At 43.6% G+C, this 27,075-nt stretch overlaps 5 protein-coding genes across 10 annotated transcripts; 1 reads left to right on the top strand and 4 right to left on the bottom strand.

The window, feature by feature from the left end:
• Nucleotides 1-1,013: 1,013 nt before the first annotated feature.
• steep1 (STING1 ER exit protein 1) lies at nt 1,014-2,304 on the bottom strand. The gene has a single exon (XM_060061007.1). It carries the CDS (start codon nt 2,140-2,142, stop codon nt 1,465-1,467), a length of 678 nt encoding a protein of 225 aa, XP_059916990.1. The 5' UTR covers nt 2,143-2,304; the 3' UTR covers nt 1,014-1,464.
• Nucleotides 2,305-3,284: 980 nt separating this feature from the next.
• mt2 (metallothionein 2) lies at nt 3,285-4,092 on the bottom strand. The gene is made up of 3 exons (XM_060061009.1): nt 3,815-4,092; nt 3,625-3,690; nt 3,285-3,477 (listed from the first exon to the last, which is right to left on the bottom strand). The coding sequence occupies exons 1-3, from the start codon at nt 3,837-3,839 to the stop codon at nt 3,386-3,388; spliced, it is 183 nt and encodes a 60-aa protein (XP_059916992.1). The 5' UTR covers nt 3,840-4,092; the 3' UTR covers nt 3,285-3,385.
• A 1,059-nt stretch (nt 4,093-5,151) lies between these two features.
• LOC132464559 (metallothionein) lies at nt 5,152-5,917 on the bottom strand. The gene is made up of 3 exons (XM_060061008.1): nt 5,758-5,917; nt 5,576-5,641; nt 5,152-5,368 (listed from the first exon to the last, which is right to left on the bottom strand). Exons 1-3 carry the CDS (start codon nt 5,780-5,782, stop codon nt 5,277-5,279), a joined length of 183 nt encoding a protein of 60 aa, XP_059916991.1. The 5' UTR covers nt 5,783-5,917; the 3' UTR covers nt 5,152-5,276.
• Nucleotides 5,918-7,270: 1,353 nt separating this feature from the next.
• On the top strand, nt 7,271-11,233 carry setd6 (SET domain containing 6, protein lysine methyltransferase). The gene is made up of 9 exons (XM_060061006.1): nt 7,271-7,475; nt 7,839-7,925; nt 8,090-8,234; nt 8,472-8,613; nt 8,794-8,988; nt 9,084-9,237; nt 9,440-9,620; nt 9,930-10,063; nt 10,165-11,233. The coding sequence occupies exons 1-9, from the start codon at nt 7,449-7,451 to the stop codon at nt 10,498-10,500; spliced, it is 1,401 nt and encodes a 466-aa protein (XP_059916989.1). The 5' UTR covers nt 7,271-7,448; the 3' UTR covers nt 10,501-11,233.
• Nucleotides 11,080-27,069, bottom strand: LOC132464554 (CCR4-NOT transcription complex subunit 1-like). 6 transcript variants are annotated; one of them, XM_060061002.1, is made up of 38 exons: nt 26,951-27,069; nt 26,565-26,805; nt 26,259-26,378; nt 25,936-26,058; nt 25,659-25,810; nt 25,327-25,477; nt 23,510-23,723; nt 23,263-23,388; nt 22,812-22,936; nt 22,296-22,582; nt 22,132-22,210; nt 21,745-21,984; nt 20,849-20,989; nt 20,578-20,757; nt 20,245-20,361; nt 20,040-20,150; nt 19,746-19,823; nt 19,346-19,523; nt 18,942-19,075; nt 18,359-18,655; nt 18,098-18,238; nt 17,811-17,915; nt 17,589-17,708; nt 16,713-16,907; nt 16,363-16,505; nt 16,119-16,227; nt 15,800-15,969; nt 15,450-15,681; nt 15,083-15,331; nt 14,809-14,972; nt 14,590-14,707; nt 14,386-14,487; nt 14,080-14,253; nt 12,650-12,799; nt 12,335-12,515; nt 12,051-12,183; nt 11,794-11,928; nt 11,080-11,584 (listed from the first exon to the last, which is right to left on the bottom strand). In XM_060061002.1, the coding sequence occupies exons 1-38, from the start codon at nt 27,052-27,054 to the stop codon at nt 11,506-11,508; spliced, it is 5,898 nt and encodes a 1,965-aa protein (XP_059916985.1). In that variant the 5' UTR covers nt 27,055-27,069; the 3' UTR covers nt 11,080-11,505. The 6 variants fall into 6 exon arrangements, with proteins under 6 accessions (XP_059916985.1, XP_059916984.1, XP_059916981.1 ...); XM_060061001.1 differs by having other exon boundaries at nt 18,942-19,096; XM_060060998.1 differs by having other exon boundaries at nt 18,942-19,096; nt 21,730-21,984.
• Nucleotides 27,070-27,075: the final 6 nt, after the last annotated feature.

Here is a 27,075-nt window from a genome sequence, read left to right on the forward strand (position 1 = left end):
CGTCCACAGTACAGCAGTACTGCCATCTGCTGGATAATAACACAGTACGTTCACAGAGCTGGCCTCAGGCAGAGCACAGCAGAGGGGCTTTCATTTCCAATGGGGCTGCGCACCTTTTTACACGGTTTTAAAGGTTTTCGCTTTGTAGTGTGCATTATATTTGTAGTTATGTAGCAGGAGCTATCAAATAAATTTCACCTGGGGAAAGACTTGCACAGAGCTAATGCTATGTGGGCCAAGCCCAATGTTCTAACCAGTCTTTCGCATAACTTGTATGCAGGGTGTTAAATTACCATGCCTCTGTTGCAATGTTCCTTTAATTTATAATAAATAATTACAGACCAGAAGACACAGTGGTGTGAGAACCCTTGTTGGTTCGCAAGGACACAATAGCAGGCGCAGTTAAATATAGACATTGCATATTAGCTCCCATATTAAATACCACTGAAATAGTCACACATTTTTCATTTTTTTCTAATTAAGACCCCTGCTATACAATGTGCCGGTTAATTATATGACATGTCTGCAAAAAACTTTCTGGATAGGAGCATAGTGTGAGCAAGTGGGGCAGAGAAGTATCCTTATAACCATCCTGAATTTGTATTAATTCCTGAACTTTTTTTAAAAGATGGCCACAGATTCAGGGGCCGGAACAGGGCAAGCAGAGAACCTAAAATAACATACAATTAAGATATGCATTCAGGAAATCTTGAGCAGGTGGAAGGAAGAATGAGACCAATTATCAAATCTAGAGGCCAACGTTCAATTTGAGCATTTCATTCCACGATAGGAAGTGTTGTGGTGTCGGATGGCCACTACAGTCCACAGATGATGTCCACTTCATGATTGAGGTTCAAGCAGGAGTCTGAAGAATGCTTCTGATCAAGACTCCCCATTGTTGTGTTCTGCCACAACAATGGGGGGAAATTACAAAAAATGAAATACTCTTATAGCTGGTAATAGCTTGCAAGATGTTATGGTCGCCTGAGGAGAAATAAATTACTGGCTGAAAGGGACTTTGGGCACTGTTTATTTTTTAAACTAAACATTTGAGACAGAAACAACCCATAAAAGAAAAATGCTTCAGTTTAACTTTGCACCATAAAGATGTCCGGTTAACTTATCTTCACTTGAAGATAATTGTAAATTGTCCATCTGGCCAGGGGTGGCCAGATTGTTTAAATGAACCCCAAATAAACAATACGTACAATGAAACAAAATAACCATAATGAATTAAGGGTAAAATGCATTTTGGACAATTTAATTATCAGCATATTTCCATTAACGTTGGACTTCACATTTGCAAAATAAGAACTTGTAAGCATTAAAACAATTGCAGCCAAATGTCAATCATTCATCTGTGTCACTTCACGGGACCTTCTTCTTTAGGGGTACTGAAAAAGGTAATGTGTGACAATAGTCCAAATGTGTTTGACGGGTAAAAAAGTGTCACTTCTTCTGGCACTACTTAAACTGGTTGTCAATCAGCGTGCCTTTGTTCTTTGCTGTCTTTGCCTCCAGTTCAGCCAGCTCTTGAAGTCGTTTCTTGCTCATTCCCTTTCTCTCCAACTGCTTCTCAATCACTTTGGCATTTTGGGCGTAAGAGTCTGCAACCTCTCTTGCCTCAATCTCCTCTTCTTCCTCATCGATGGTGGACACTGTGACTGAGCTGAACTTGCCCATGTCTTTGGTCCGCTTCGTCATCATGACCCGGACCTTTTTAGGCGCCTCAACTGGCTTTTGGCTGTAGACACTCGTGTTCCCGTATCCTGATCCGAACTTTACAACAGCTTCGTCTACAATGAACGTGACAGGAGTGCTCTTCATCTGATGCTGGTAGAAAAGTACAAGCCCACATTTACCACACTTTTTGCGGAACTGTCGCTCGATGCCATCTTGTCGCTTTATATAGACGTTTTCGTCGTCCTCCACGTTGCAAAACTTGTGGGCATGTTTGGCTGCATCAATGACTCTCGCTTTATCCTTGGGCCGCATGGGGAGTTTTTCCAATTGACAATCCAGTACCAAAACCATTTGACCACACAGACAGTAGTAGACGTGAAGTGGTTTTTCCCCATCGTCGTATTCTTCCCTGTCTCTGGTATCCGAACATACAACGCTTCTTGAAACAACTTTAGGCATGTTTCCTTTAAAAGTCCAAACGTACAAATAAAAATGAACTTTGTTTCGATGATAAACACAATACGGAGTGCGAATCGTCAACACGGATAAGCCTCCAAGATTGCTTCCGGTGGGTCTCTTTGATTCTCCGAGTAGAAACGTCAAGCGCGTTTGAGTTCTGCTTGGGGAAATCGACGCATCATTTCTGCATAATACGTCTTTGGTATTTTGGTTCTGTTCTTTGTTAGGTTTAAGTTATAGGGCTTTGAATCCGTCTGTACTCTGCCGAGCGACGAAAAATAGTATTAAAAAATATAGTGTAGAAAGTGTTACTTGGTCAATTCGCTTGGTATTTGGTAATTTTAAGTAATCTATATTAGATCACCTAGTAGAGACGAACAAATTCCTCCAAAGAAAAATCACAATTGAAAAGACTGCATATGTAAATCTTTTATACCTTGATTCTGATTAAATGTATTTGATAGGCCTATATACACGCATAAAGTTGAACACTTAGAATAGTGTGAACATTTCTAAATTAAAACAAATAAGTTCGGTTTGTCCACAGGTGAGTCGCAGGAAGTAGGCTACTTTGATTTGCATCCCAGAGATGAAACGTTTACACTTGGTAAATCTAGTTTAACTTTTCATGGCATTGTCTAGTTGATGTCAGCTCCATGTTCTGTAAACACAATGGGTATTTTAAGTGTTTCTATGTTACAATTGTAGGTTGGTGCCAAAATGAAATTATAGGCCCAACTATTCATAGATCTCCAAGCTTATTATAAACTTATATAGTATATATATTCCATATCCCCACATTATATAAATCGAGGCTAGCTGAATGATTCAAATATTTGTAAAAACACCAGATCAGAGAACTAAACCTATTTATAGAAATTCCTGTTATGGCTGTAGTTTATATTTAATGGAGTAAATAATTGTAGAGAAGGTTCAAATCCCCCAAAAAGATAAGGGAAGAATGCCAGATAATATTTATATGGCCTGAAATCCCCACACATATAGCCTTTAGATTACATATAGGCCTATAGCTAAATGTTCGTTCACGTTTAGTTTGCCTGACCATGTAAACGAGCAGGGCATTTTTATTGGAAGTCATCATAGGAACCCCCATTTCAGCCAAAGCTCAAAATGTGAACAGGTAGAGAAGATGCAGTTTATTTGGGAAGAGTACAGCAATTAACAAATTACTTTGGTCCCTTCCAACAAGCCCCCCCATTAGGAAGCGTTTGAGACATAGTCCTCACTGGCAACAATTTGTACCGCAGCCATTGTCTTTGCACACGCACCCGGAGGCGCACTTGTTGCAGCCTACTGGACAGCACTCGCAACAACCTGCCAGAGTAGGAAAACACATCAGTTATATAGGGCATGCTGGTAGGGCATGAGTGGTGAGAGTTACGGGTTAGTAGTGTTCAATGTCAAAATATATAGAAATAAAAATCACCAAAAACCTTTAGATTCAAAGGGCATTTATCTTACTTTTCTTGCATGTTGTGCAGGAGCAGTTTAGGCAGGTGCATGATGTGCCGCAGTTGCAGGTTCCAGCTAAAAACAGAAGACTTACAATACACTCTACAATACACTAAAATATACTGCCTGTATCATAACGGCCACTAACGTCATCACATCACAAACAATTATTTATGTAATCTTTAGGGCCATAACTCACTCTTGGTGCAGTCGCAAGGGTCCATTTTATTAGATCTTGGTCAGTCCTTCTCAGCGTAGCGCGAACGTCTTCTCGTTTAATTGAACTTAGTGATGGAATGTTGTTGAGTGTCACTTATAAAGTGTCCGGTAAGAAACAAAACCGGGTGCAAAACACACCAGGCGACTGTCGTGCTGATTACCAAGGTTTGCATCTAGACACTTCTCGATTATTCTGCGAAATGGACACTCATAAAGTTGGGCCGAGTGCTGTAATTCCTTTCAACAATAAATTCTTATTAACTTTTTTGAATTCCGAAAATGTATTCAGGCACACAGTTGTGCAGGCCTATTATTAATCAAAAATGTTAGATTCGGGTCTCCCATATTAGCGCTGCCACGATTTATAGGGTCTCATCAAAATCCTATAAATCGTGGCAGCGCTAATATGGAAGACCCGAATATAACATAGAAGACCCCCAATACAATTCATTAAAGTTATTGGACCATCGATTTAAGTGTTCTCCAAGTCGTCCGTCCTTATGGAAAACGCATTATCCGAAATGAATGTAGCTTATGAGTAAATTCATCCCTGGTCTAAACTGTTAAATATTTTTTTAATGTTTCTCAGCAATTATGTAGCCTAATAACGAGTCTCTTGTTGCTTGATAGCTATTATGTTTGTATGCTACTACTTTAACATAAGTAAAACATTTGTAAACATGCTGTAAGATTAAGCTTACACAACGCCAAACAAATGGGGGGGGGGGCATGATTGTCATTACGAATATTTATTCGTAATGTCAAAATATAACAATAAGAATAACAAGTAAAAGTTAGATCAAACTAATAGTGCATTTCAGCTTTCTTCAGAACGTTCCGTTCAGGATTTTTTAATTTATTTTTTTTAAGACTCGGGGGGCCAGGGGCAACCTCTGACCAGGGGGGTGCATGCCCCCCCCCTGGCCCCCATGTGGCTACACCCCTGCATCCTACTCATGTCCCTCATTTTATTACACGGTGAAAATGATAAATGCCTGTTCAACGTTAACAAGTCTTTGTAACATCACGAGAAAATGCTCATTGAAAAACTCAGCCCAGTGATTACAAACCCAAATAGTGTAACCAATACAAGGTATAAAGCTACCTGGTTAGACATTAAGAATTGTACGCTAAATTAAGTTTAAATTGTCTAAATGGAAACGCTTGACGGTCATAAAAAAACCGCTACGTTTTTTATTTTAAAAGTCTTCAAAGAAAACATGTGCACTAAGCTAGCCCCACATTTTATTTGGCCTTGCTGGTTCGTGTAGCCTATAGGACATGCATAGATAACCCAAATGACTGAAAGCAAGCATGTAGAGTAAACGCATTTTATTTTTTAACATCGATACGTACAAACAAATACACACAATTTCAACAAATAGTTAACATTGGTCCCTTTTTCCAAGGCTACATAAAGTAGAGTTTGACAGCTCCGGTCCTCACTGGCAACAATTAGTGTCGCAGGTCTTGTCTTTGCACACGCACCCGGAGGCGCACTTGCTGCAGCCTGAAGGACAGCACTCGCAGCAACCTGCCGGAAAAAGAAAGATCAGTTAAATAGATCGGGATAACGGACAAGGTTATGCAATTAAATGGCCTCAAGACCCGTCTATAATACACATTATTTCAACATTAAGTCAGTTATATTTAACGGAAGGGCTGAAGGCATGGTTGAAGATACCCCAACATGATTAAAATATTGAATGACATATTTTGCACCGAAGGCGATTCATCTTACTTTTCTTGCATTTTGTGCAGGAGCAGTTTGCGCAGGTGCATGATGTGCCGCAGTTGCAGGTTCCAGCTACAGAAACACAAATACGATACGCCTTATAAAATACCCTGCCGAGTCTGATTGGAATAACGGCAATTGCATCGATCACATAACACGATGAATACAAAACAATCAGTGTAACTCACTCTTGGCGCAGTCGCAGGGATCCATTTTTTTCAGGTAGTGGTCAGTTCTTCTCTGTGTTGAGCGAATGTGTTCTTGTCTCGTCGGATTGTATATTACATGTGGCTGGAGTGTCACCTTTATAGTGTCCTGATAGAAACAAACCCGGGTGCAAAACGCACGGCCCTCGTGCTGTTGATTTTGCGCACGAGTTTTTCGAAAGAAAAGCACATTCCTCAAGTTGGGCGGTGTGCTATTTTCAAATTACGTAAGTCTAACCGAATTTTCTCGAAGAAAATAGTAGGATAAAACAACCTTAACCCTAATACACCTGAATATGTTCAGGCACGTGCTGTGCCCTGATTATGTGTGTTCGATTGGATTATTTAACAGATTTAAGATCCTGCGTCCATCTAAAGAGGAAAATTGTAAACATGCAAGGAAATCTGAGAGATCAAGGCAGGCTCTATATAACGCTGTGATAATATTGTTCATCCCAGAATACATTTTAGAACACCGGACTTGTCCTTGTTCAGTCGTGTGTTAAAAAGGGTCATTCATAATTTAATTGCCCGTGACTCAAATTTTGATTAGTGCACACGGCACACAACATCTTGGATGCAGTAAACAACTTTTTTTTTCCAATGCTGCATTGTCATTCTTCCGGAACGATCGTGTGACCGGACCGCCGCGCCACACGACCCCCTCAGCTCTGCACTCGGCGTCCGGTGCCTAGGAAACAACCGCCTGACGTCATTGTTTTGCACTCGTATTTTTTTTGGTTTCTTTGTTTTGGATTGTTAAAACTTCGTGTGGATTCTCGGAAATCGTATTGTTAAATGATTTCCGAGAATCTATCTATCTATCTAGCTATCTAGCTATCTAGCTAGCTATTATATTTATATCGAAATGGTAAGATAATGATGTTATTGAACCTTTAAGAAGAAGACTTCAAGTAACGTTATCACAAAAAAAGTTTGGTTCAGTAAACCAAATATTGTATCAAGTTGACCAACATACAGTGATTATAGTTAGCAGAACCAAGTATATGAGGGGCCTACTTTTTTAAATACAATCTGTAATTATTGACAGGAGGCATTTGTTAGTTAATGAATGATAGTTTCCTGTAACCCAGAAAAAGATGAGTGCTTTTGATAGTCAACAGGCATCATCCGCATCATATTATATGGGACAATACCTGCTGATGCTGTTGCTGTTGATATAGATTTCTTTTTTAAATGAGGGCATATTTTCTGGTAGAACAATTACTGTGTTCAGATTTTTTTTTATTTGCCACTCTCTTATTTTCTTAATAAATTAAATTTTATTTTTAATGCAAGATATATGGACTAGCATTTATTTTGGCATCGTTTACAGTGTTACATTTTTGTCATACGTTCTTATTTTAGCTGAAAACGTGCTTTAACCATTTTCAGTGGGAACAGTCTGTTTTTTTCCTACATAAATGTCAGTTGCTGTATGTGGTTGTTCAATAAAGTTGGTATGAAATTAAATGGCGGCCATCTTTGTATGCCGTACACTACCATCCAGCACCCAAACGTTACCCATCATACAAGCATGCTGTGACTGCAGTTACATTTTAGATGCCTGTTTTCACCATACAATGTCCACGTGTTGGTAGTTACTTCATATAACTTCAGATACTTAACTGATTTATATACGCGGACTCTCGGATTGGGTTTTGGGCACGGAAATGGCAACAAACAGTAAACGATTCAAGGTTAGAAAATCGACCCATTGGTGAAATGTGTTATAAGCTACAGCCACAGTTACACAGCTGCAGTCCGTTGTGAAATAAATCATAGCTACTACGCTTCATGCTATTGGTTTATCTATTTACTAAGTGCATGCGGATTTCAGATGGTACTATCTGCCCGGCATTTGAAAGTTGTTGTTGGTTTTAGATATGGACTTTTTGAATTACGAAGCAATCTTGATATTCCAAGACTGATGCTTGCTATTGTGCCTTTCTTCCTTTATGTTGATATTAACATGACTGGAGAAAGGAACATAGTTCTGATGTTTTGTCGGGGTCAATGGAACTGTAACTTGAAACACAAACCCCCATCTGTGCCCATGATAGCTAGATGATGGATCAGATGATGCCTCCTCTTTGCAAAACTTCCTACAGTGGTGCGACAGAGTGGGCCTTAAACTCAACCACAACAAGGTATATATTATTCTAAAGTGCAGTGTTATTCCTTCTGTTTACCTGTTAGGTCCACCTAGATTATAGTTGACAAATTTCATTGACAGAAAAGTAAAACAATTTGTCAATATAGCTGTGATGACCTTACAGAATGTGTAACTTCAAATTAATCCTTCTCCCATTAGGTGTATGTGAGTAGAAAGGGAACACAAGCAGACTACGGCATGCTGGCTAAGGAGGATATCGAGGAAGGGGAAGTTCTGTTTATAATTCCAAGGTCGGTTCTGCTACATCATGGAACATCCAAGGTCTCTGCAGTACTCGAACAAGGTGCGATCTTTTGTGGTGAAGCACTGTCACACACAAAAAAAAATTAAAGTACTAGCATGGTGGGCTGTTCAGCTCATATCATCTCATGTCTTATCTGGTACTTTGGATTTCCGTACACGTTTTTTACAGAAGGGAAAGCGAACGAATAATCAGATCTAATCAGGCCTCCACATTAGCAACTTCAACACCCCAACACATCACTCCCCCACTCACTGTCACATCTCCATCTTCCTCCAGGCAAGGAGCTGCTGGAGAGCTCGTCGGGATGGGTGCCACTACTTATGGCCCTGCTGTACGAGTACACCAGCCCAGAGTCGCCCTGGGCTCCCTACCTGTCACTCTGGACCGACTTCAGCCGCCTGGACCAGCCCTTGTTCTGGTCAGAAACAAAACATGTATATCGGTTTAGTTTAGTAGCATCGACTATTAGTCAGTAGTAAAATAGAATAATATAATCTCAGTGTTTCTTTTCTTTATCCATTTGAGATGTGATGTTCATTCAAGAGTTTTCATTGTGTTAAACCGTTGTTGGGGGGGGGGATTGTTGGGGTCCGTGAAGGTCCAAAGAGGAGCGGGGAACCCTCCTCAGGGGCACGGGCATCCCGGAAGCTGTGGAGCGGGACCTGGCCAACATCCAGAAGGAGTACAGCACTGTGGTCCTCCCCTTCATCGCCCAACACACCGACCTGTGGAACCCCAGCATACACACGCTGCAGCTATACACACGCCTGGTAGCCTTCATCATGGCCTACAGGTAATTAGGCTCATGCACTCACTCACATACTGAATAGTATGTGAGTATTATATTATTTTTTATATTATTAGTAATTGTACTATTTTGCTGGGTAGTTTCCAAGAGCCACTGGAGGAAGAAGAAGAAAAAGAAGAGTCGGATGACGATGAGGAAGAGGAGGAAAAGGCCTCCAACCTACCAATGATGGTCCCCATGGCCGACATGCTCAACCACGTGTCCAATCACAATGCCCATCTTGAGTACACGCCGGTGAGGAGACGCCCACCGTACCTTAGATCTACACAGCAAGAATCAACAGCCATGTCACCACGTGATGTCTGCAGGCTTGGCTACATTTGGCGTTTCTATTCAACTTTTAAAATCGGATTTCCCTGCAGTTGCGTCTACACACCTGACACATTTCCCTTCATTTCAACCCATTCTAAATCAGTTTTCTTGCCCTTTCTTTAAGGAGTTTTTGAAGATGATTTGTGTGCGTCCCATTCGCAAAGGTCAGGAAGTTTTCAACACCTACGGCCAGATGGCCAACTGGCAGCTTCTACACATGTACGGCTTCACTGAGCCATACCCTAGTAACTGCAATGAAACTGCTGACATCCCTATGGCCAACCTCTACAAAGTTGCAGCGCAAGGTGACCAAATATATTGTTAATCTATGACCTATACCCATCATTCTACATCCATAAATCAATCATGTATCTGTGATTGTAATTGAATCACAAGTCAAGCAAATAGTGACTGAACTGTTCCAAAGTCTAAAGCCTCCCCCAGCAGGCTTTAGAACAGTTCACTATCTGCTTTTCTTTATAGGTAAATAAGGCCAGCAGCCTTTGAATAGTGTACAGTGGAGGGTTGGTCTCAGGGTTTTTCCAGAGATGCTTAGAGATGGATAGATGGAAGGAGGAAAATTTAACAGGTAGCGGCCTATTTTCACTTTTCAGGCGTTCAGTCTGACCTCGACAGACAGCTGGTAGAGGAGAAGAGAGCATTGATTCTGAAGATGGGTGAAAAAGCGGCTTTCATCTTTGGCAAGCAGGGCTGTCTCACAGACATGGAGCTCCACACCACACTTAAGGTAAAAACATTGGTTGATTTTCCTCAAAGCGATTGTGACCTTGCGTCTGTTTAATGAGGATAAACATACTTTGACCCTGATGAACTGGTTTTATTCGGCAGGTTCTTTGCATGTCAAGGGAGGAGTTCCAAGAGTTTAGAGAGAACGAGGGATGGGAAGAGGATGAAGAGGCAGACGATGAGAAGGTTTCATTGGCTTTCTCCAACGAGGGGCTGCCTGGCCTTCCGGCTCCATGGAAGTGGTTGATCCACGCCGCAGCCCGTTTGACTTTGGACAGCTATGGATCAGCTGAGGGAGGGTGCTTAGACAGGGACCGTGTTCTAATTGAGGACAAGGTGCAGCTTCAAGGACTCAACCCCAGGCAGCTGAGGGCACTTCAGGTGCGTCACGGTCAGAAGAGCATTTTGGACAGAGTGCTGGCACTGACCCAGTCGTGATGCACATCTCACAATTGAACATTAATGCAATAGTACTTTCAAGGTACTCCTGTGAGGGCATTCTCGAGATTCTGTATTTTTTGTTTACGTTTTATTAAATGATTCAAAGTATGAACCTGTGACTAAAGTCGATATATAAATCTAATATTAGCTTCATTGTATCAGCACCATTGGGATTTGTAATAACAGAAAGATTCACTTTTTTTAATGCTTTATTTCCTGTATGTATGCATACTGCAGTTAAGTAGCAAGAACTAAAGGCAACTATAAAGAACTACAAAAACACACGGACCAATACATTTACAAAACATTCAAAATCCTTACAAAATGGCCTGTATTGGTCCTTGTTCTTTAATGAGGATCTTTGTACAAATGTTCAAGATGCAGTTTTGCCATCCTACCATTACTGACAATTGTACAAGTGCCAGGGAGAAGATTTTATAGGTACAGATAGACATGACAACACTAATTGTCACTCCTCCCAACACACAGAATGGACCCCCATCTCAGTCAGGATGACAATCCAATGAATTCAACCTCTTGCCGCACATCCAAAAAGGCTCAAAAAAGCAAAACAAAGAGCAGATAGCCGTTTTATTGCATCCTCTACTTTCCATATTGACTGAAAAATAAAAAGTCAAAGCAGAAAAAAAAAAAACTTGTGGGAGGGAGGCAAACCAGGGGTACGTGTCTTTACATGTATTGTTACATTTGATATGGACACTTTAATTTATCCACCTAGTCATTCAATCCCCTTCCCCAGCCCAGATATTTACAAAGGATCAAAAAAAAAAATATTTAACAGCATGTCCAAATCTCTCTTCTGAACATCAGAGAGACAAATGACAACTCAAACTCTTCAGATTCGTATGCAGTAGTCCTATCCATTGTTTGAGCGAGTATCATTGCCAGTTTGTCCAGTGCCAACAGTAAAGGAGGTGGTGTGTGGATGTGTGTTAGGACCCCAACGTCTTTCCCATAGACAACAGGTTTGGCTGGGATAGACTAGCTGGCACCAGTGCCTTCCATCACCTGTTGGGCCTGCTTCTGTCCCATACAGCACTGAGCTACGGACTGGAACAGCCTACAACAAGGAGGAATGAACGGTTAACATCTATAAGTACTAAACCAATTGGTGTCATTAGGAAGGAGCAATATATGGAAGCTTAGCCATTAAAAGTTCCATCAAATAAAAACTAATTTGTCGTCACAAGAAAAGGTGGTTACTGAATTGGGTGGAAGGGTCTGGTTACCTACGGTAAATCCAAGCATCTTAACTCATTGCAAACTTACTTTTCAATCTCAGGTGCACAGTGCACAAAGTCATGGCTCCAGAACTTGAAGGCAGGATTTTTGATGAGCTCAATAAAGGTGATGAGAAGCCCCCATGGATGTGGTCTGTTCACGATCAGCCTTTCCAGCAGAACCCTACGTAAAAGAGAACACAGCCGGAATCAGACCTAATTAAGCTTAATGGAAGTCAAGCGGTCTGGAGTCCCTGCCAGCTGATACTACAGATATATATGTGAGCTGGGGACCTGAAGCCGTACCTGGTGATCTGCTCCTGGATGGCCTCGGTGTTGGCCTCAGCAAACAGGTAGAGCATGGTGCAGCTGAAGTAATGGGTGTGGCTGTTCGGGTAACGGAGCTGATTGGCTATCGCGTTTAGGAACAGGTAACGCCCTGCAGAAAACATGTCAAGAAGGAGTCAATCTGCAAGCCTGATCAAAAATTGTTGATGTACAAAGTATATCATTCCTTAACACTTCAATGAATCAGAGTTCATTAATAACAAAATGACCGCTAAAGGCACATGCACATCATATGTTCTTACCCTCCGTGTCCAGATCCACAGCCAGGTTTTGGAAGATGTCCATGTGTGCAGAGTGGGTGATTGTGCTCATGGATGGGGTGCTTCCCTTGTTGTGGATGTGAGCGATGGCCTGCGTCCCCACATACAGCACTAGGGCATTGATCAGCTGGATGTTGTAGCGATTACCGGGCTCGTTGGAAACCTGGAATGAACCGCAGGTTAAGAGAGGGTCTTTAATGACCCCACGCCATCAATTCAACACAAGATATAGAGGAGAAGCAGAAACTATTTCATTCTCTTCAGTTGTCTCATATCTTTGTGGGCTCTTGGTCCTACCTGCAAGTTGCTGCGCAGCTCTGAGAGGAAGGTTACTGGTGAGCGCGTCTTCAGGTAAGAGTCCAGGTCCTTCTTGAACTGGGAGGGCATGACCCCGGTGAAGTTGGTGAGGATACGAGGGGCAATGTTGATCTCGCTCAGCATGTCCACCTGCAAAAAAAACATAAGATACTCATTTTTACTTTTAATTCCTTTTACACAACTTTCTTTAGCCCATCGTAGCAATAGGAAATAATACTACCATCTAGGGCTGCAGGATATATCGGCTATGTAAGATATATCGATATAATTTCCAAGGGATACAAGATTTGACAATATCGTTTATATTGATATATGCATTAAAATGGTCAGTTTCCGCCTCAAGCATCCGTGTTTGCCTTGGAGACTGTGAGCGCGACCCCTCCCCCTACCACTCTGTCCTTCCGAACGTGCCGTGTGCAAAGACGCCTGATTCCCACCCCCTCACAAACACAACAAGCATGGAGGATACCGGTAAAGAAAACGAGACAGCGTCGTGAGACGAAATTGTTTCAAAGATAAGAAACAACGGCTCCATAATATGGAAATGGTTCAGGTTTAAAAAAACAGATGAGCAGCAGTTGCAGGTCATCTGTGTAGCAAAACCGTTGGCTAAAAGTGGAAGCACGACAAATCTTTTCCACCATTTACAGCAGCGGCACAAAGTGCAGTATGAGGAATGCGTAAACGACAGCTTCTTCTGCCCCCAAACCAGGGCCTAGGGCGGCAAATGTGTTGGGGCGCCCTCTGGTGGCGCCCTTAATTAATTAATAAAAATATACGAAACAAGCGAAATTAAAACAAACATGTTCCCAAATGGAACGGAGAAGGGAGGGGGCAGGGGATTAAAGTTAGGGCGCACTGAAACCCTCACCGTAGTACGCAGGACAATGCGACGAAGCCATCTAACTATCGAAAATATCGAGATATATATCGTCATTCATATCATATTTTGCCCATATCGTGCAGCCCTACTATCAATATAATACATGCAATAGGTAGCTATGCCTTTTATACTAAACTTAAGTTTTCTATAAGGACCTCAACTTAAGGGCTGATTTTGGTCCCACTTTCACGCAACGAAAGGGGGTTACGGACCCTTTACGTCCTTGCGGACCCTCCTTGCGGACCCTCCTTGCGTCCACCGCAAGGGCCTGACATGCACCTCCCAAAAATGTTAACCTTCCGTCGAGGCAACGCAGCATCGAGGGCTGCAATTGGTCGGCTCACTAAAACCCGACGAAGAACCAAAACAGGTTGAGGACTTTGTCTAAGCGTCTGTGTGGTCCTCGCGCTGTGTGAACGTGGGACCATAATCAGCACTTTAGCTGATCTATCCACCCGTTGTGAAATCATGTGCTGTGGCAAGGCATCAAAAGGTAAGCCTTGATTCAGTTTAGTTGGCCACTCACCTTAAGGTTGGGTGTGAAGGGGTCAGGAAGCCTCATGTTACGCGGAAAGGCACTGAGGATGAGATTGCGGAGCTGGATGCAATTGGGTGGGATGACATCACAGAAGCCGTAGTGGTAGTCACACAGGAACTCTGGGAAGTCGTGCAGCAGTACCAGAAGTACGCGCAGTGTGCCCTGATGAAGTTTATAGAAATAAGACACCGCTCAGATCAAATGTCCACATTATGAAATTATGAAATTCGTATGCAATTTACAGGTGCAGCAGATTTAGCTTGGTAGGGTTTTTGGTGGTTCATGTTGGTGTACCTTGTAGAGAATTTGCATAGGTTTGTTGAGCTCTACATTCCTCAGGAAGGGGGCCAGGTACTTGAACAGGTCGATCAACAGCTGAGCATACATGGGCCAACCCTGGAAGACAAAGAAATACAATTAAGACATCCATTATGTGTAGACCTAATCCAATTAACAAGTGTTGGTGTCGCAGGATGGTGGCGAGTGTGTGGTCCACACCTTCTGCTGCGGCGTGTGCGCCAGCATCCTCGCAATGAAGATACGGTGGGAGATGAGCTCCAGCCAGGCATAGACAAAGCCAGGTGCTTTGGTGGGCCGCAGGATGTGGAAAGTGTTACTGGAGGGAGGGAGAGCCGCGTTAGAAACACTGTATGGACACCATTGGGAGCATTGGGATAGAAGCGCTTGGAGCCCATCGGGCTGTAGGAGGTGTCCTACCAGAAGGCCGTGAGGGTCTGGAAGTTGATGGTTTCCAGGACGTGTTCCGGGGCGTTGAGCTCCAGCAGTAGCATGATGAAAATGCGATGGTAGGGCAGCTGTTGGAACTCTGTCTGCCGCACGTCATGGTCCTGGATCAGCACGCCTACCACAATACCCAGCACCTGAAGACAACCAATCACCCATCAGTCAACTCCCCTTGCAGATGAACCACCTCTGGTTCATCTGGTACTGTACTGCCATTCAGCATCGGTTCATGGCATGTAACCAGTACCTTGTTGAGCAGATTGATCTTGGTGACTGTGTTGGTGGCCTCTCCAGAGTGCTTGACCAGCAGGGCGATGAGCCGGACGAAGGCGTCCAGGTTGTGGTAACACTTGGCCCTGATGATGGCTGCGCTGGCGGCAGGGTTGTGCTGCTGCTCGGCCTGTGCCCGGTAGCTGATCTCCACACACATCTCTGTGCATAGCCGGAAAAACCTGGTGATCAGGTCGTCTGTCTTCAGGATGCCCTGCTGGTGCATCTGTGGAGAATCATGCGATGGTTAAAACATACACTCATCCACTAAACAGCTGCGATCTGAAGGATTGGAATCAGCCGTTACTTAAGGGGGAGAATGTAACACGGAGGACCCGTTTTACCTGTCCAACAAAGGCAGAGAAGGCCTTGGTGCTGTCTCTGCCGGCTGCAGCAGAGTGGTACAGGTTGACCCACTCCCTCAGCAGGTATTCTGCCTTCTCTCTCAGGCCCGGAGGGTCGTCGTACTCCGATGCCTGGGAGATGCCAGAGTGCATCATGAAGTTGGGTCCTCCATGAGCTCGGTCGATCATGGCCTCGTAGTTGGAGCGAACGACATCCATCAACTGGGGCAGACTGGGAACGGAAGATGGCGGGGACAGGGGATGAGTACAAAACAATTTCATTTAATCCTGGATTGTAGCTTCTCTTCTGGAAGGAGGACTACACTGTAGTTGGGAGAGCCCTCCTTTACCCTTCTGGTGCGTTGGCCCTGGAGTGTGCGCTGGTCCTCATCAGGGTCTCGATGGTGTGGAAGAGGTCAGCCTCTGTGATGTGGCCAACACTGCGCTCATCTACCAGTAAAAGCTTCACCAACTGCATGGCAAAGGCTACTGCCATGTAGTGCAGTCCATTCTCCATCGACTAGAGGAGACGAGAGACAACCGGTTATCCTGCAGCATCTTCCCGACATTCAACAAGCATCAACAACATCCATCAGACAAGGCAGATACGTCGTCTCCGGCAATTTTCAGTACGTGGTGATCCAAGTAATGCAGGTGTGTGCCGTGTACCTGAGCCAGGTGAAGGTCGTACTGCTGCATGTTAACCAGATGGTTTCTGATCAGCAATTCCACAGCCTCCACGTTGTACTTGTACTCATCACGGCACTCAATCAGACACCTAAACAACCACAAGAGAGTCATTAGGACATTCAAGATTGTGACTTATGAAAGATGCACATCTTAAAGGGGAGCACTATATCGGTGAAGGCATTGGTAACAGTTTTTTCCGATTCTGGTCGGTCTTTCCCCTCACCTGGTGATCTGCTTATTGCACCACTGGGGTCCATAAGCGCGTCCGTCTTGCAGGGCTTTGAGCACTAGTAGGTGGCACTCTCTGTAGCGCAGCAGCAGGTCAGCATCAGCTCCGCTGGTTGCATCTAGCAGACCCTCCACAGCCTAGAGAACAGAGGCATAAGCAAACACAATTCGGGTCAGTCTCTGATATCAAAGTTTGAGAAACAAAACGCAAAAATGGATGCAGACCCGCTTGAAAAGAAGATGTTCGACATTTGTCTCAAACCGTTAGCCTTTAACAGATTTACAGCTATAGTCTACATAGGCTGAAGAACATGGCTTCCATGAAATAACTAGTCACCATCTCACCTTCTGCAGTAACCCAAGTGCAGCGATGCCGTCCCTGGAGTTCCGGGCCAAGGCCACGGCTTCCAGCAGGCTGCGCAGGGCTTGTGTCTGAGGGTTCAAGGCCAGGGCTGGGGGGATGGCATGGAGGTGTTGCTCCAAGTCCGCCATGCACTTGTCGTAGATTTGAGCAACATCATCAGTAGCCCATGCCTGTTGCTGTTGCCAGATAAGGGTGTATTGTTGGAATGAATTGGTAAAAAAAAAAAAAAAAAAAAAGGCATCATTTTTGACCAAGTTGAAGCCAACAATCTCAATCAGCACAGACAATATAGACGTGGGCCGTGTTTTTTTTTTTTTTTAATAAAGCCGCTTTAACTGTAAACTGCAGGAGTGTTAAAATAAGAGTAAGCAGCATGGACAATGCCGAGTCAAGCATTAATAAAACCCTGAACTTTTTGCAAGATTAAGAAAAAAAAGCCATCTTTATTTTGCAAACAATTCATTTAGGCTTTGAATTATCGTTCATTAACTGTTGGACATGAAAGAAAACTAGTTGTTTTTTGTCAGTTACGAATTGAGGCCAATGTTTATTTCTTCAGAAGGTTATTTTTTACCTGGCAAACTTCCAATGGTCAATTAGCATTTACACTTTACATCGTGACTGCAAACTGAACTTCAAATTAAACAAAGAAAACCAATGAAAACTAGTTACGATTTATTTGAAGTCATTATGTTTGCAAAAATCGACCTATAATCACTCCAGAAAATAAGCGGCATCAAGTTTTGTTTCGTAAAATCGGGACACAAGCCGCATACGGTACCTAAAAATAAAAAAAGTGGTATTGGTAAAATAAAATAAATAACCAGAAAGAAACTCAATTATACAACAGAACGTACCTTCATTGGTTGGGCGAGGAAACCGGTGGGCTGAGAGAGGTCATTGCTCGGGAGGAAGCCTGGAACATTCCTTGCAAACTCCTCATACACGGCCAGTTGTTTTGGGTCCACTCCTCCCACCTACATACAAATACAGTTAGCCAGGCCATAACAGGCACCCCCGAGGAAATCCTCTTCGAATGCAAGCGTTAACAGCAGTAAAGCCTATATGCCTTGACCCACCTTGAGTCTGATCTGCTCAGGCATGCGCTCAGCCTGGTAGGTCAGCACGACGGGGTCACAGTAACGACGGCCTTCCTGGCGTGCATGCTTCCTCAGCTCAAACTCCTGGAAGAAAAGTCCACATCCAAACGAGTCAGACCCGCCCAATGGTTTCTCTCTCCGAGGAAGACAATGGAAAAGAGTCAAGGATGGAACTAAATATAAAACATTTGTTCATGCTGAAACCATGCACATTATTTAGAAGAACCAAACTACACAACCATCCTCGGCCCAAACAAAAGTCTTACGGTGGCCAATCTCTTGTCCATCTCAGGTCCAGCCTTCTCTACTGCCGTCTTCTGGATGAAGCAGCAGGCCAGTTCACAGTTATCCTGGGCAATCCTGGCTGCAGCCTCCTCCATCATCTCCCTCTGCTGAGGGGTCGGAGCCTGCCGGGACAACGATTGGAGCAGCTTTAGGAAAGTGGAGACCTCTTCAATGCCAAACGACTGTGCCGTTCATGCCCCGTCAGGTACCAGCGCATCAGAGAGGCTCACGGTCCGACCTACCCTCAGCGCCGCGGCGAAGCTGTTCTTGAGGTTGGTGGCGATGCTCATGAGGAGGGGCTCCCGGCATGTGATCATCGCCATGCCGGCGGTCAGGTTCCTCATCATGTGGTGCGCCGCTACGCGCATGCGAGACTCCTCCGAGTCCAGGGCAAAGTCCTTCCTCACAATCTGCTCACAGGTTGTCATGGCAATTTTGATGGAGCGGTCGACCACAGGGTGCACCAGCTCCTGGACGGCCCGCTCGACTGACTGCCGCACACACTGCTTCAGCTGAGGGTGGGCCTGCAGCAGGGGGATCTAGCATGGGACGGAACACGTTCAGGTTAAAACCATCAACGGGCAGATCTATAAACGAGAGCTAGAAACTGGAATGAGGTTTAGCAATGGGAGGGGCAGCATAGGCCACTTAAACCATCAATTGTAGTACAAAAGACCAGGACTCAGGCAGTACATGTCCAACATTTTACTTCCCCAAAATATGTCACACTAACTGAGGAGCATTTTAAGAACGCTGATGACGGTAACTTCCATCTGGCCGATGCCACTAGATGGAGGCTCAGCCAGGTGGGGGCCTCGTACGTACGTTGATGTTGATGTTGATGTGCGGGGCCAGGCCGGCCAGAGCGTAGACATTGATGTCATGATAACTGAACTGTGGGGTGGGGGGCCCAGTCGTTGTGCAGGCGGTGGTAGTGGCAGCAGGGGTAGAAGGTGCAACTGCAAATGGAAGAAAGTCTCCTGTTGGTTACAAAACGCTATTTTGATTAAAATCATGGAAGGGGAAGAAGCACCGCCAGGCTGGATACAGAGCAAATCAAGCAGAAATTATTCACGCACAAACCACGTCAAAGGCTCAAAGTACAACCGTACATGCAGATACAAACATAAAACCATCCGACGCAACGTTCAGACTTGAGGAGCAGACACTGAAAAAGGATAGCAGAAATGTTTAAAGAAACGATTGAGAGCATTGAGCCGTGAACCCACCTGTGGTGACAATAGGGAGCATCTCCTCTGGAGGCTTGGCCTCTTTCTTTGGTGCAGACAGCTGCTCCTCCAGGCTCTTCAGCTTCTCTTTGTCCTTCAGCAGCGTACCCGGCTTGAGGTCGTTAATGTCCAGAGACAAGTTCTTACAAAGAACTTCAATCTCAAACTTAAGGTTAAGCTGCAAAGAAAAACAATTGGAAACATTGGCTCGCTGAAACACAACCGTAACAGGTCACTTTAAAAGCCAGTTGGCTAGAATGCCAGTTTTCCTTGTTCACAAACAACCCTAACTTTATCCCAACGACTCGGCTGACAGAGTCTGAACAATCTTACAAGTCTGTCTTCTGTCAAACCCTTGTGCTTTAACTTGGTGGTGGTGCAGATTGGTCAACCACCTCACCTTGAGGTCATGCTCCTGGTGCAGCTCTGCTAGAACATTCATGATGGCCATGGTCCAGGGGTTCTGTGGTCTGAACACCTACAAATGCACACACATGTCATTTCAACCCAATCAAATTGAGGCTTTTCATTTTTCCTCAGTATATGTGCGGCAATAAAGTGTAATGATGAATATACCGTCATTAAATACCCTTTTCTAGGCAACCATAGGGCATTAAAGAGCTGATCAGCCCCTACATTTGAAAAAATATATTTTTACTGCAGAAGCAGTGAGATAAAATCCTATTCCACTTACCACACTACGTAAACTGGATTCCAGTACTTTGGCCACAAAGGGAACAACGTACAGGAGTTCTTGCTGACCCTTCACATAGGCTTCCAGCAAGAGAGACTTCACTTCCAGGTCCTAAGAATGAAACAGATTGGCAAAGGGATTTATTTAATGGCACCAAGGTCACAAGAATGTCCACTGACTAACAAATGCAAATTAAGTTACTGACCGTGTAAAGAATAGGCTTATTCTTGGCTAGGGTGATCATGCCCAGCCAGTGGCCCAAGTTCTTCAATAGGGAGCGATCAGAGAAATTGGCTGCAGCCTTGTCCGAGGTCAAGAGCACCTATGATACAAAATACGAAAGAGGGAGTTTAGATAAGGCACCTGGGAAACATTTATGACAATGTGTATTCAACCAAAAATTACCATAAAATCTGGTTTAATTCACACCAATGGCAAATGTGTGTTGGAGGGGCAAGGTTATTAATTGGAGACTGAAAGGTCAAGGAATCAAAATCTGCTTAGCACTAACAACATTTTTTAAAAGCTATTCATGTACCCTGATATTTCTGTAGGTTTCACTGAGGACCATCTTCCCAAAGTCTGGGTTCTTCAGCGTGTCCAAGAAGTTGGAGTACAGGCTGTGGAAGTTTGGCTCGATGCTGACACGCTTCATCACTAGGTACTGAGACACCCAGGGCATGAACTCCTCCTTCACAGTTTCCTTCAGCTCCTCCACCTGGCCAGAGAGAAACAGATGTCAGATTCAGCCCAGGTTCACAGAGTTACATTGGGTGAGGCCACGTGGCCGAAGACTACTACTACTATACCTTCTGTGTCATGTTCGACTGAGACAGGTTGTTGAAGATGAAGGCGATCTTTTCCTGGACGTTCTCCGGCGGCTCTACAATCCTCTCTGTCTGGTCGGTGGCTACCAACAGTGTGTCTATGTTGGTTGTGTTTATTGAGGGCTGTAGACAATTATAAGTTAAAAGTTATAAGTTAAATTAATTACCTTTGTAATCAGATTACAACATATTCCAGAAAGATCTGTGTACATTTTGTGTGTTCTGGCATCAGAACATAATGCGTATGAACTGCAGAAAGGCAACTACCATAAAAGAGGGATAAAAACCGGAATCTGAAGTCGTCTAACCAAAACATGATAAAGCATCGTGGCCCCAATTTTCTCTTTTTCGCACTAGCCTGCCCACAATGCTGTCGGCCTTTTGTGTGGTTCACGTATAGGACCATGTTTCCACACGACCCAATGCATAATCCCAACAAGGGTTATTAATGCAATTTAGATGTGTATGAACATGTATCCAAACGATACTGTATCCATACTTCTGCTGCAGATATTCTGAGAGGCGCCCTTTGGCCAGACGCTTCTAAATGAATGGAATTTCTCAATATTTGTAGTATGTGATTAGAATAGTTTTCTACATACAGAGGGAGATAAAATATAAACTGTGGGAAACAGAAATGATACATGGTAAGAGTCAAAGCTTATTGCAACATAGGCTTGAAGGATAAGTAACAGTTAAAAGTCCACATCTACTTCGACAGGGCTGTCGAATCCAATTCCCTCACTATACTGCATTACAATTGCAGAGGGGTGGTTCAGCTGAACACGAAATAGTACTTGCAGTTGTTTATGTGTATTTTTGTTAAATATGATATAGAAGTAGGTAAAATAAATCAAACACACCATTATAGTACTTACGGGCACATCCTTCTTGAAGCCACTGGGTGTAGGTCTTGCGATTGTAGTGGTTTTGGCCACAGTAGTTGTGGCGGTGGTGGTGGTGACCAGGGTGCTAGCCTGACCAGGCTGCGGGGCTTTGGGCACACCAGGCTGCTGGGACTGAGCTTGGACCTGGGCCAGGGCTAGACTGCCTGGGGTAGTGATGGAGCCTTGCAACTTCACCGGAGGGTCCCGTGACTGCTGGCCATACTCGATATACTGTACACACAGGATATGGAAAGTGCAGAGCGGGAGACTTATTTATCTTGGAGTTGCATTCTTAGGCCCAAACCAAGTCTGGGACAAAGTAAGAAAATCATTAAAATTCAAAACGTGGAAAGGGGAAGATTAGGGAAACCTGTTTACCTCTTGTAAATGATGGGGAAATTGCAAGAAGTGGCCAATTGAGGCCAAGTGTTGACAATACTGAGGATAATCCTTCAATCTAGATTTGAGATGAAGGAAAATGTTAACCTTCTGATACAAAGTTGAAATATGGTAAATGTTTAACAGGGAAAATGTTTGCATACCTGTTTTTGAACCTGTCTAGAGCAGCAATTCCGAAGTAGTACATTTTTGATCCAAAGGGTTTCCGCAATGCTTCAAGAACATAACGCAGCGCCAGTCCTAGAGCCATGTAGGTGACCAGGCCCTTCTCAATGATGCCTCCAAACAGGCAGGCGGTGATGTGGAGCTCCTTGTCTGGGTACTGGGGGAAGAACCGATACTCCTCGAATAGATTGCGCAGCATGCAATTGAACACTTCTCTCTCCCGCTTTATGGTGGAGTCCTTGAACCTCTGCAGCATCTCCAAAACCTAGAAGGAGCAGGAGGAGGATTATAGATAACCAAAACTTACTGGAGAACAATGCTGCAGGCCTATACATTTTCACTACAATTAAAAAAGAAATGATAGTAAGTAACTCAATAGCTTTTGACAACTAATAATGTCAGCGACAACTGATGGGACAATGTGCTAAAACAGGACATCGCACAGCCCTACAATGTACAAAGTTCAGACTCCTCTAGTGACTAAAGCTGCATACCTCATCTACAGACATGGTGGGGTGTGGTGGGTGGTTATAGATGCGCTGGAAGTAGCTGTTGGCTTCATCATCGATCTCCTTACTAAAGTGCTGGTTAGCCTCTGGCCACACCTGAGAGAGGTCCGCTATAAGAGAAGAAAGGAATTAATTAAATCCACATTGTTGTTGGGTTCTCATGAACAAGTTACAAATTGATATAGCATGACTATAGCATCCATGCTCAACATGGGTCCCAAACAACTCAAGGTATCAGAAGGAACCAATCAGTTTACGTAGAACCCTTGGTTGATGCCAAACGCACATTAAAGTGGAACCAATAGACTTGTATTGGAATTCTGATAGCACTTATTCAATGACATTCCTCATGAAGAGCTCGGATTACCACACCATAATCAGTCACTAGTATGAATGCAAGTGGTGAGGAAATGCAGTATTAGGCACGTCTTCTTACTCTGCTGAAAGGTTGGTGGGTTGAGTCCCGGCGTGCTCATCTTCCTTGTGCCGAATGGGTCACTAGTTACTGCAGGCATTCCAAGACCAGAACCAATGCTTGAGCCAATGCCTGATCCAAGAGGACCTAAAAGTAGGAAATAAATAAAGGGAAGACAAGATCTCAAACAAACCAATAGGTATACAACATGAGGATGATCATTTCTGAATTGTGTTTTTGGGCAACAAAGTCGTGAAATCTTCAGTACCCGAGTCCATGCCAGGAAGCTGGGAAGACAGACTGCCGATGCCCCCAAAGGGTGTGCTGGGGTTGGGATTGGTCAGCGGTGGGAATGCTTTGGCTGGGGACTGTGGGTTACTGAAAGCAGAGCTCAGTGAAGACGGAAAGCCCTGCATGTTTTGGGTGTGTGAGGTGGTGGAACCACCGAGATTCAGGGAACCCATGGCGGACAAAGGGTCAATCTGTGGAAAGAACAAGAAAACCAGCAATGAAGGGAGAAACATTAGAAGACACTGATACGCTAACGATACCAACTATTCACTAACCACCAACATTAAAAAAAAGTCAAATGATCAGTATTAACAAGCTGCAGCCACTATACACTTGAGGCTAGCTCCTCACTGGACAACATAAAAAAATGAAATGCATAATGAGCATTCAAAGTTTGTCAGGACATAATATCCAAGACTGTCGCTTGAGTAAAGTCAATCCGAAGAAAATGCTAGACTTAATAAAAAAACGTATCAAGATTTATAATGTTGCTAGCACTTTACTCGTCTACCTCCAGACGTCTTTACCCAGAAGAATACGCACTAATCCATAAAAAAAAAGGTTTGCTTTGCAAGTCTGTGGACAATCAACCGTTTAAAAGTGTCAATTAAACATTACATTACATTGTTAAAAGTCCATTCGCTCTTACACCTTAATCTTCAAAGAAATACTCCCATTTGGGATGATAATGATACAGCAATTTTCATTTTGCAAGAAAGAGTTGCATAAAAGATTAAGCACCGGTCAGGTTTCAATTGAACTTAACCACTGTACGAATAAGACGATGAATCTTCATGACTCAATGAGAACTGCCCCATTAACTGGATAATGGAATAGCCCAGTGGTTTTCAAACTGTGGGGCGCGCCCCCCCTGGGGGGGGGGCCAGAGTTCTTCAGGGGGGGCGCGACGTGAGAAAAAAATAAACCCGAAAAAAAAACTGAAAGTCGATGATTCAAATCATCAGTCGAAGTAACATAACTAAATCAATTTTCAACCGTTTATCTTCGTGCAAACCATTTAAAAAATCGACACACTTGTATCTTCAATAATATCTAAACAGAATTTCGATATCATTTAAAATTTCTTCAGAATCACAGTTTTAGTTTCATCCCTCTTCGTTTTCAGCTGTTTTCATTGAAGACGTCAGCCCATTCTGATACACCTACTTCTAGACATCGTAACTCATTCCTTTTTCAACCGTTTCAACCGTTTACCATCGGAAACGGAATTTTGATAGCATTTATACTTTTTTCAGAGTCAGTTTTAGTTTCAAACCGGCATCGTTTTCAGTTGCTTATAATAATTTAGGTCACCATAGCAACGCCGGTAAACAAACCCCGCCGAATAGTCGAATCTCTGGACTGAAAAGGCAGATCTGATTCGACTGGCAGTTTACACAGATTAAGATGTTCAAATGTATTTAAAAAAGGTTAAGCTAAAACATGCTTAGATAAAGTTGTTAAATTGTGTTAAGAAATGTGTTTAAAAACGCACAAAGATGTTGTAATGTTTCAGAAATATGTTTAAAAGATATGTTTAAAAAATATGTTTCAAATGTTTTATAATTATGATCAGAGATGTTTAAAATGTGTAAAATAATTAAAATAGCTTTCAAAACACAGGTATTTAGAACATTTTTTTGGGGGGGGGGGGGCTCAGCTGAATTTTTTTCTCTGATGGGGGGCTCACTCTCTCACACTTTGAAAACCCCTGGAATAGCCCAAAAGGTACAACTGAAATCTACAAACATTAAAAGGGTCTTATTGGGGAGGGATGGTCAGCGAGTGTGATACCTGTACTGGAGAGATGGCATCCAGGCTGCTGGTGCTGGGTGCGCGGCCTTTGGGCATCACTCCTGGTGGCGGCTGGCGGGCTTTGTTCATCACGTTGCTGCAGTTCGCCACCATGGTGAGGATAGTCTCAGACAGTTCCTGGGACACACTCCTTCAGGGGGAAAATATATAACCGGGACAATGTTTAAAACATCTCTGCTGTGATAGCACTCCAGGCACTAAGACACAGGTAAGACAGTCTAGCTGATTTGGGTTTACTACCATTTAAACAAAGTGGAGCCACCTGATAACATAACAAATAAAACATTCATTGATGGCAAGACTTATCTTACCCAGCACAGGACTGTAGGCAGGCCAGCATGGTGGCCAACGTCTCCGGGGGCAGCTGGGCGCTCTTGGGCTGGTCCTTGTCTGGAGCCAGACCTCCCATGATTGATGGGCAGCGCCTCTTCAGGAACGTCACACACGCCAGAATGAAAGGCTCCTGAACAAAGAAGGAATAAAATAAATAAACATTGGACAAAGTTAGGCTATCACAGGTCCTTGTAACCAGTATTCCATGCACAAACAAAAGAAATCAGAATTGGTACATTTATTTATTTGACTTACCCCGTGCTCTCGTATTTTATCCGTCAGCCATTTGTCTAGTTTGAGGTATTCACGGCGAGAGGCAAGTGCAGCAAGATCAATAACAAAGGCAAACGGAGTAGCATTCAGCAGCATCGACAGAGACTGCGGGAGGAAAAAGATCATTATTGAAAACATATCATCCACCGATCGGTCTTACACTTAGTTGGACCTCTAGTAAGATCATGTCCATGATCATATAAGACAGTTGGGAGGCCTAGGTAAAAACTGGCCGAATTAGACAGGTAGACAGAAAAGATTAATCTCTTCGGTAGTTAATGATAATTTGGTCCATTTGAATGTACCTTCAAATCCTGGGCCACATCCAGGATACGAGAGAGCTTGGCCTGGTCGTAATGTTCGCCCCTCATGTACCACTCGGCCATCGAGTGCATGATTAGCTGGCGGATAGATGGAGACTGTCCCTAAAATAAATACATATATTCATGTTAAATATTATGCAGATGAGGGTGGCAAAGTTGATCTCTTCACGTTCCGATTCAATAAAAGAAATAAAAAACATGAATAAGCACTCATTCTGGAAATGAGAAGATATTAGACATCGGATCGGAATTTTAAAAATGGATGCAACCGAGTTCAATTGAACTTACCTGTCCATGCCAGGCATAGTGCAAGATAATGGCTGAGTTAGGGTGGTTGCCCAGGAAGATAGGCATGAGGGTGGAAATTAGCTCATGTCGAAGTGTGTGCCAGGAAGTGGAAATCTGCAGCAATGCCAGAACCAACATGTCTGGGCAGTGCTTGATGGGGAAGCTGAACAGCTGCTTCACCGGCTCATACTGGCCAACCTCTGACAGTCTGAGTAGGCTCTCTACCAGGTCCAGGCTTTTCCTGTAAACCGAGTGGGCAGAGAGAGTATAGGATAATTAGACATTTAAATTAAAAGGAGTTTTGCCCAACTACATTATTATAGAGTAATTAATAAACTAGATAATCACATTTCTATTGTGTCAAGAGCAGCCAATTAAATCCGTACCAGGTTGCAATCTCCTTATTGTCATCTTCAGGTGGCGCCTTGAGGATGTCAATGGCTACTGTGTGACATGGGTAGTCTGCGAAGCAAAACACCTCCGGACTCATCAGGGAATGCTGGATGAACGA

Source organism: Gadus macrocephalus, chromosome 9, assembly GCF_031168955.1.
Source record: "Gadus macrocephalus chromosome 9, ASM3116895v1".
In the NCBI taxonomy this organism is placed as follows: Eukaryota; Metazoa; Chordata; class Actinopteri; order Gadiformes; family Gadidae; genus Gadus; species Gadus macrocephalus.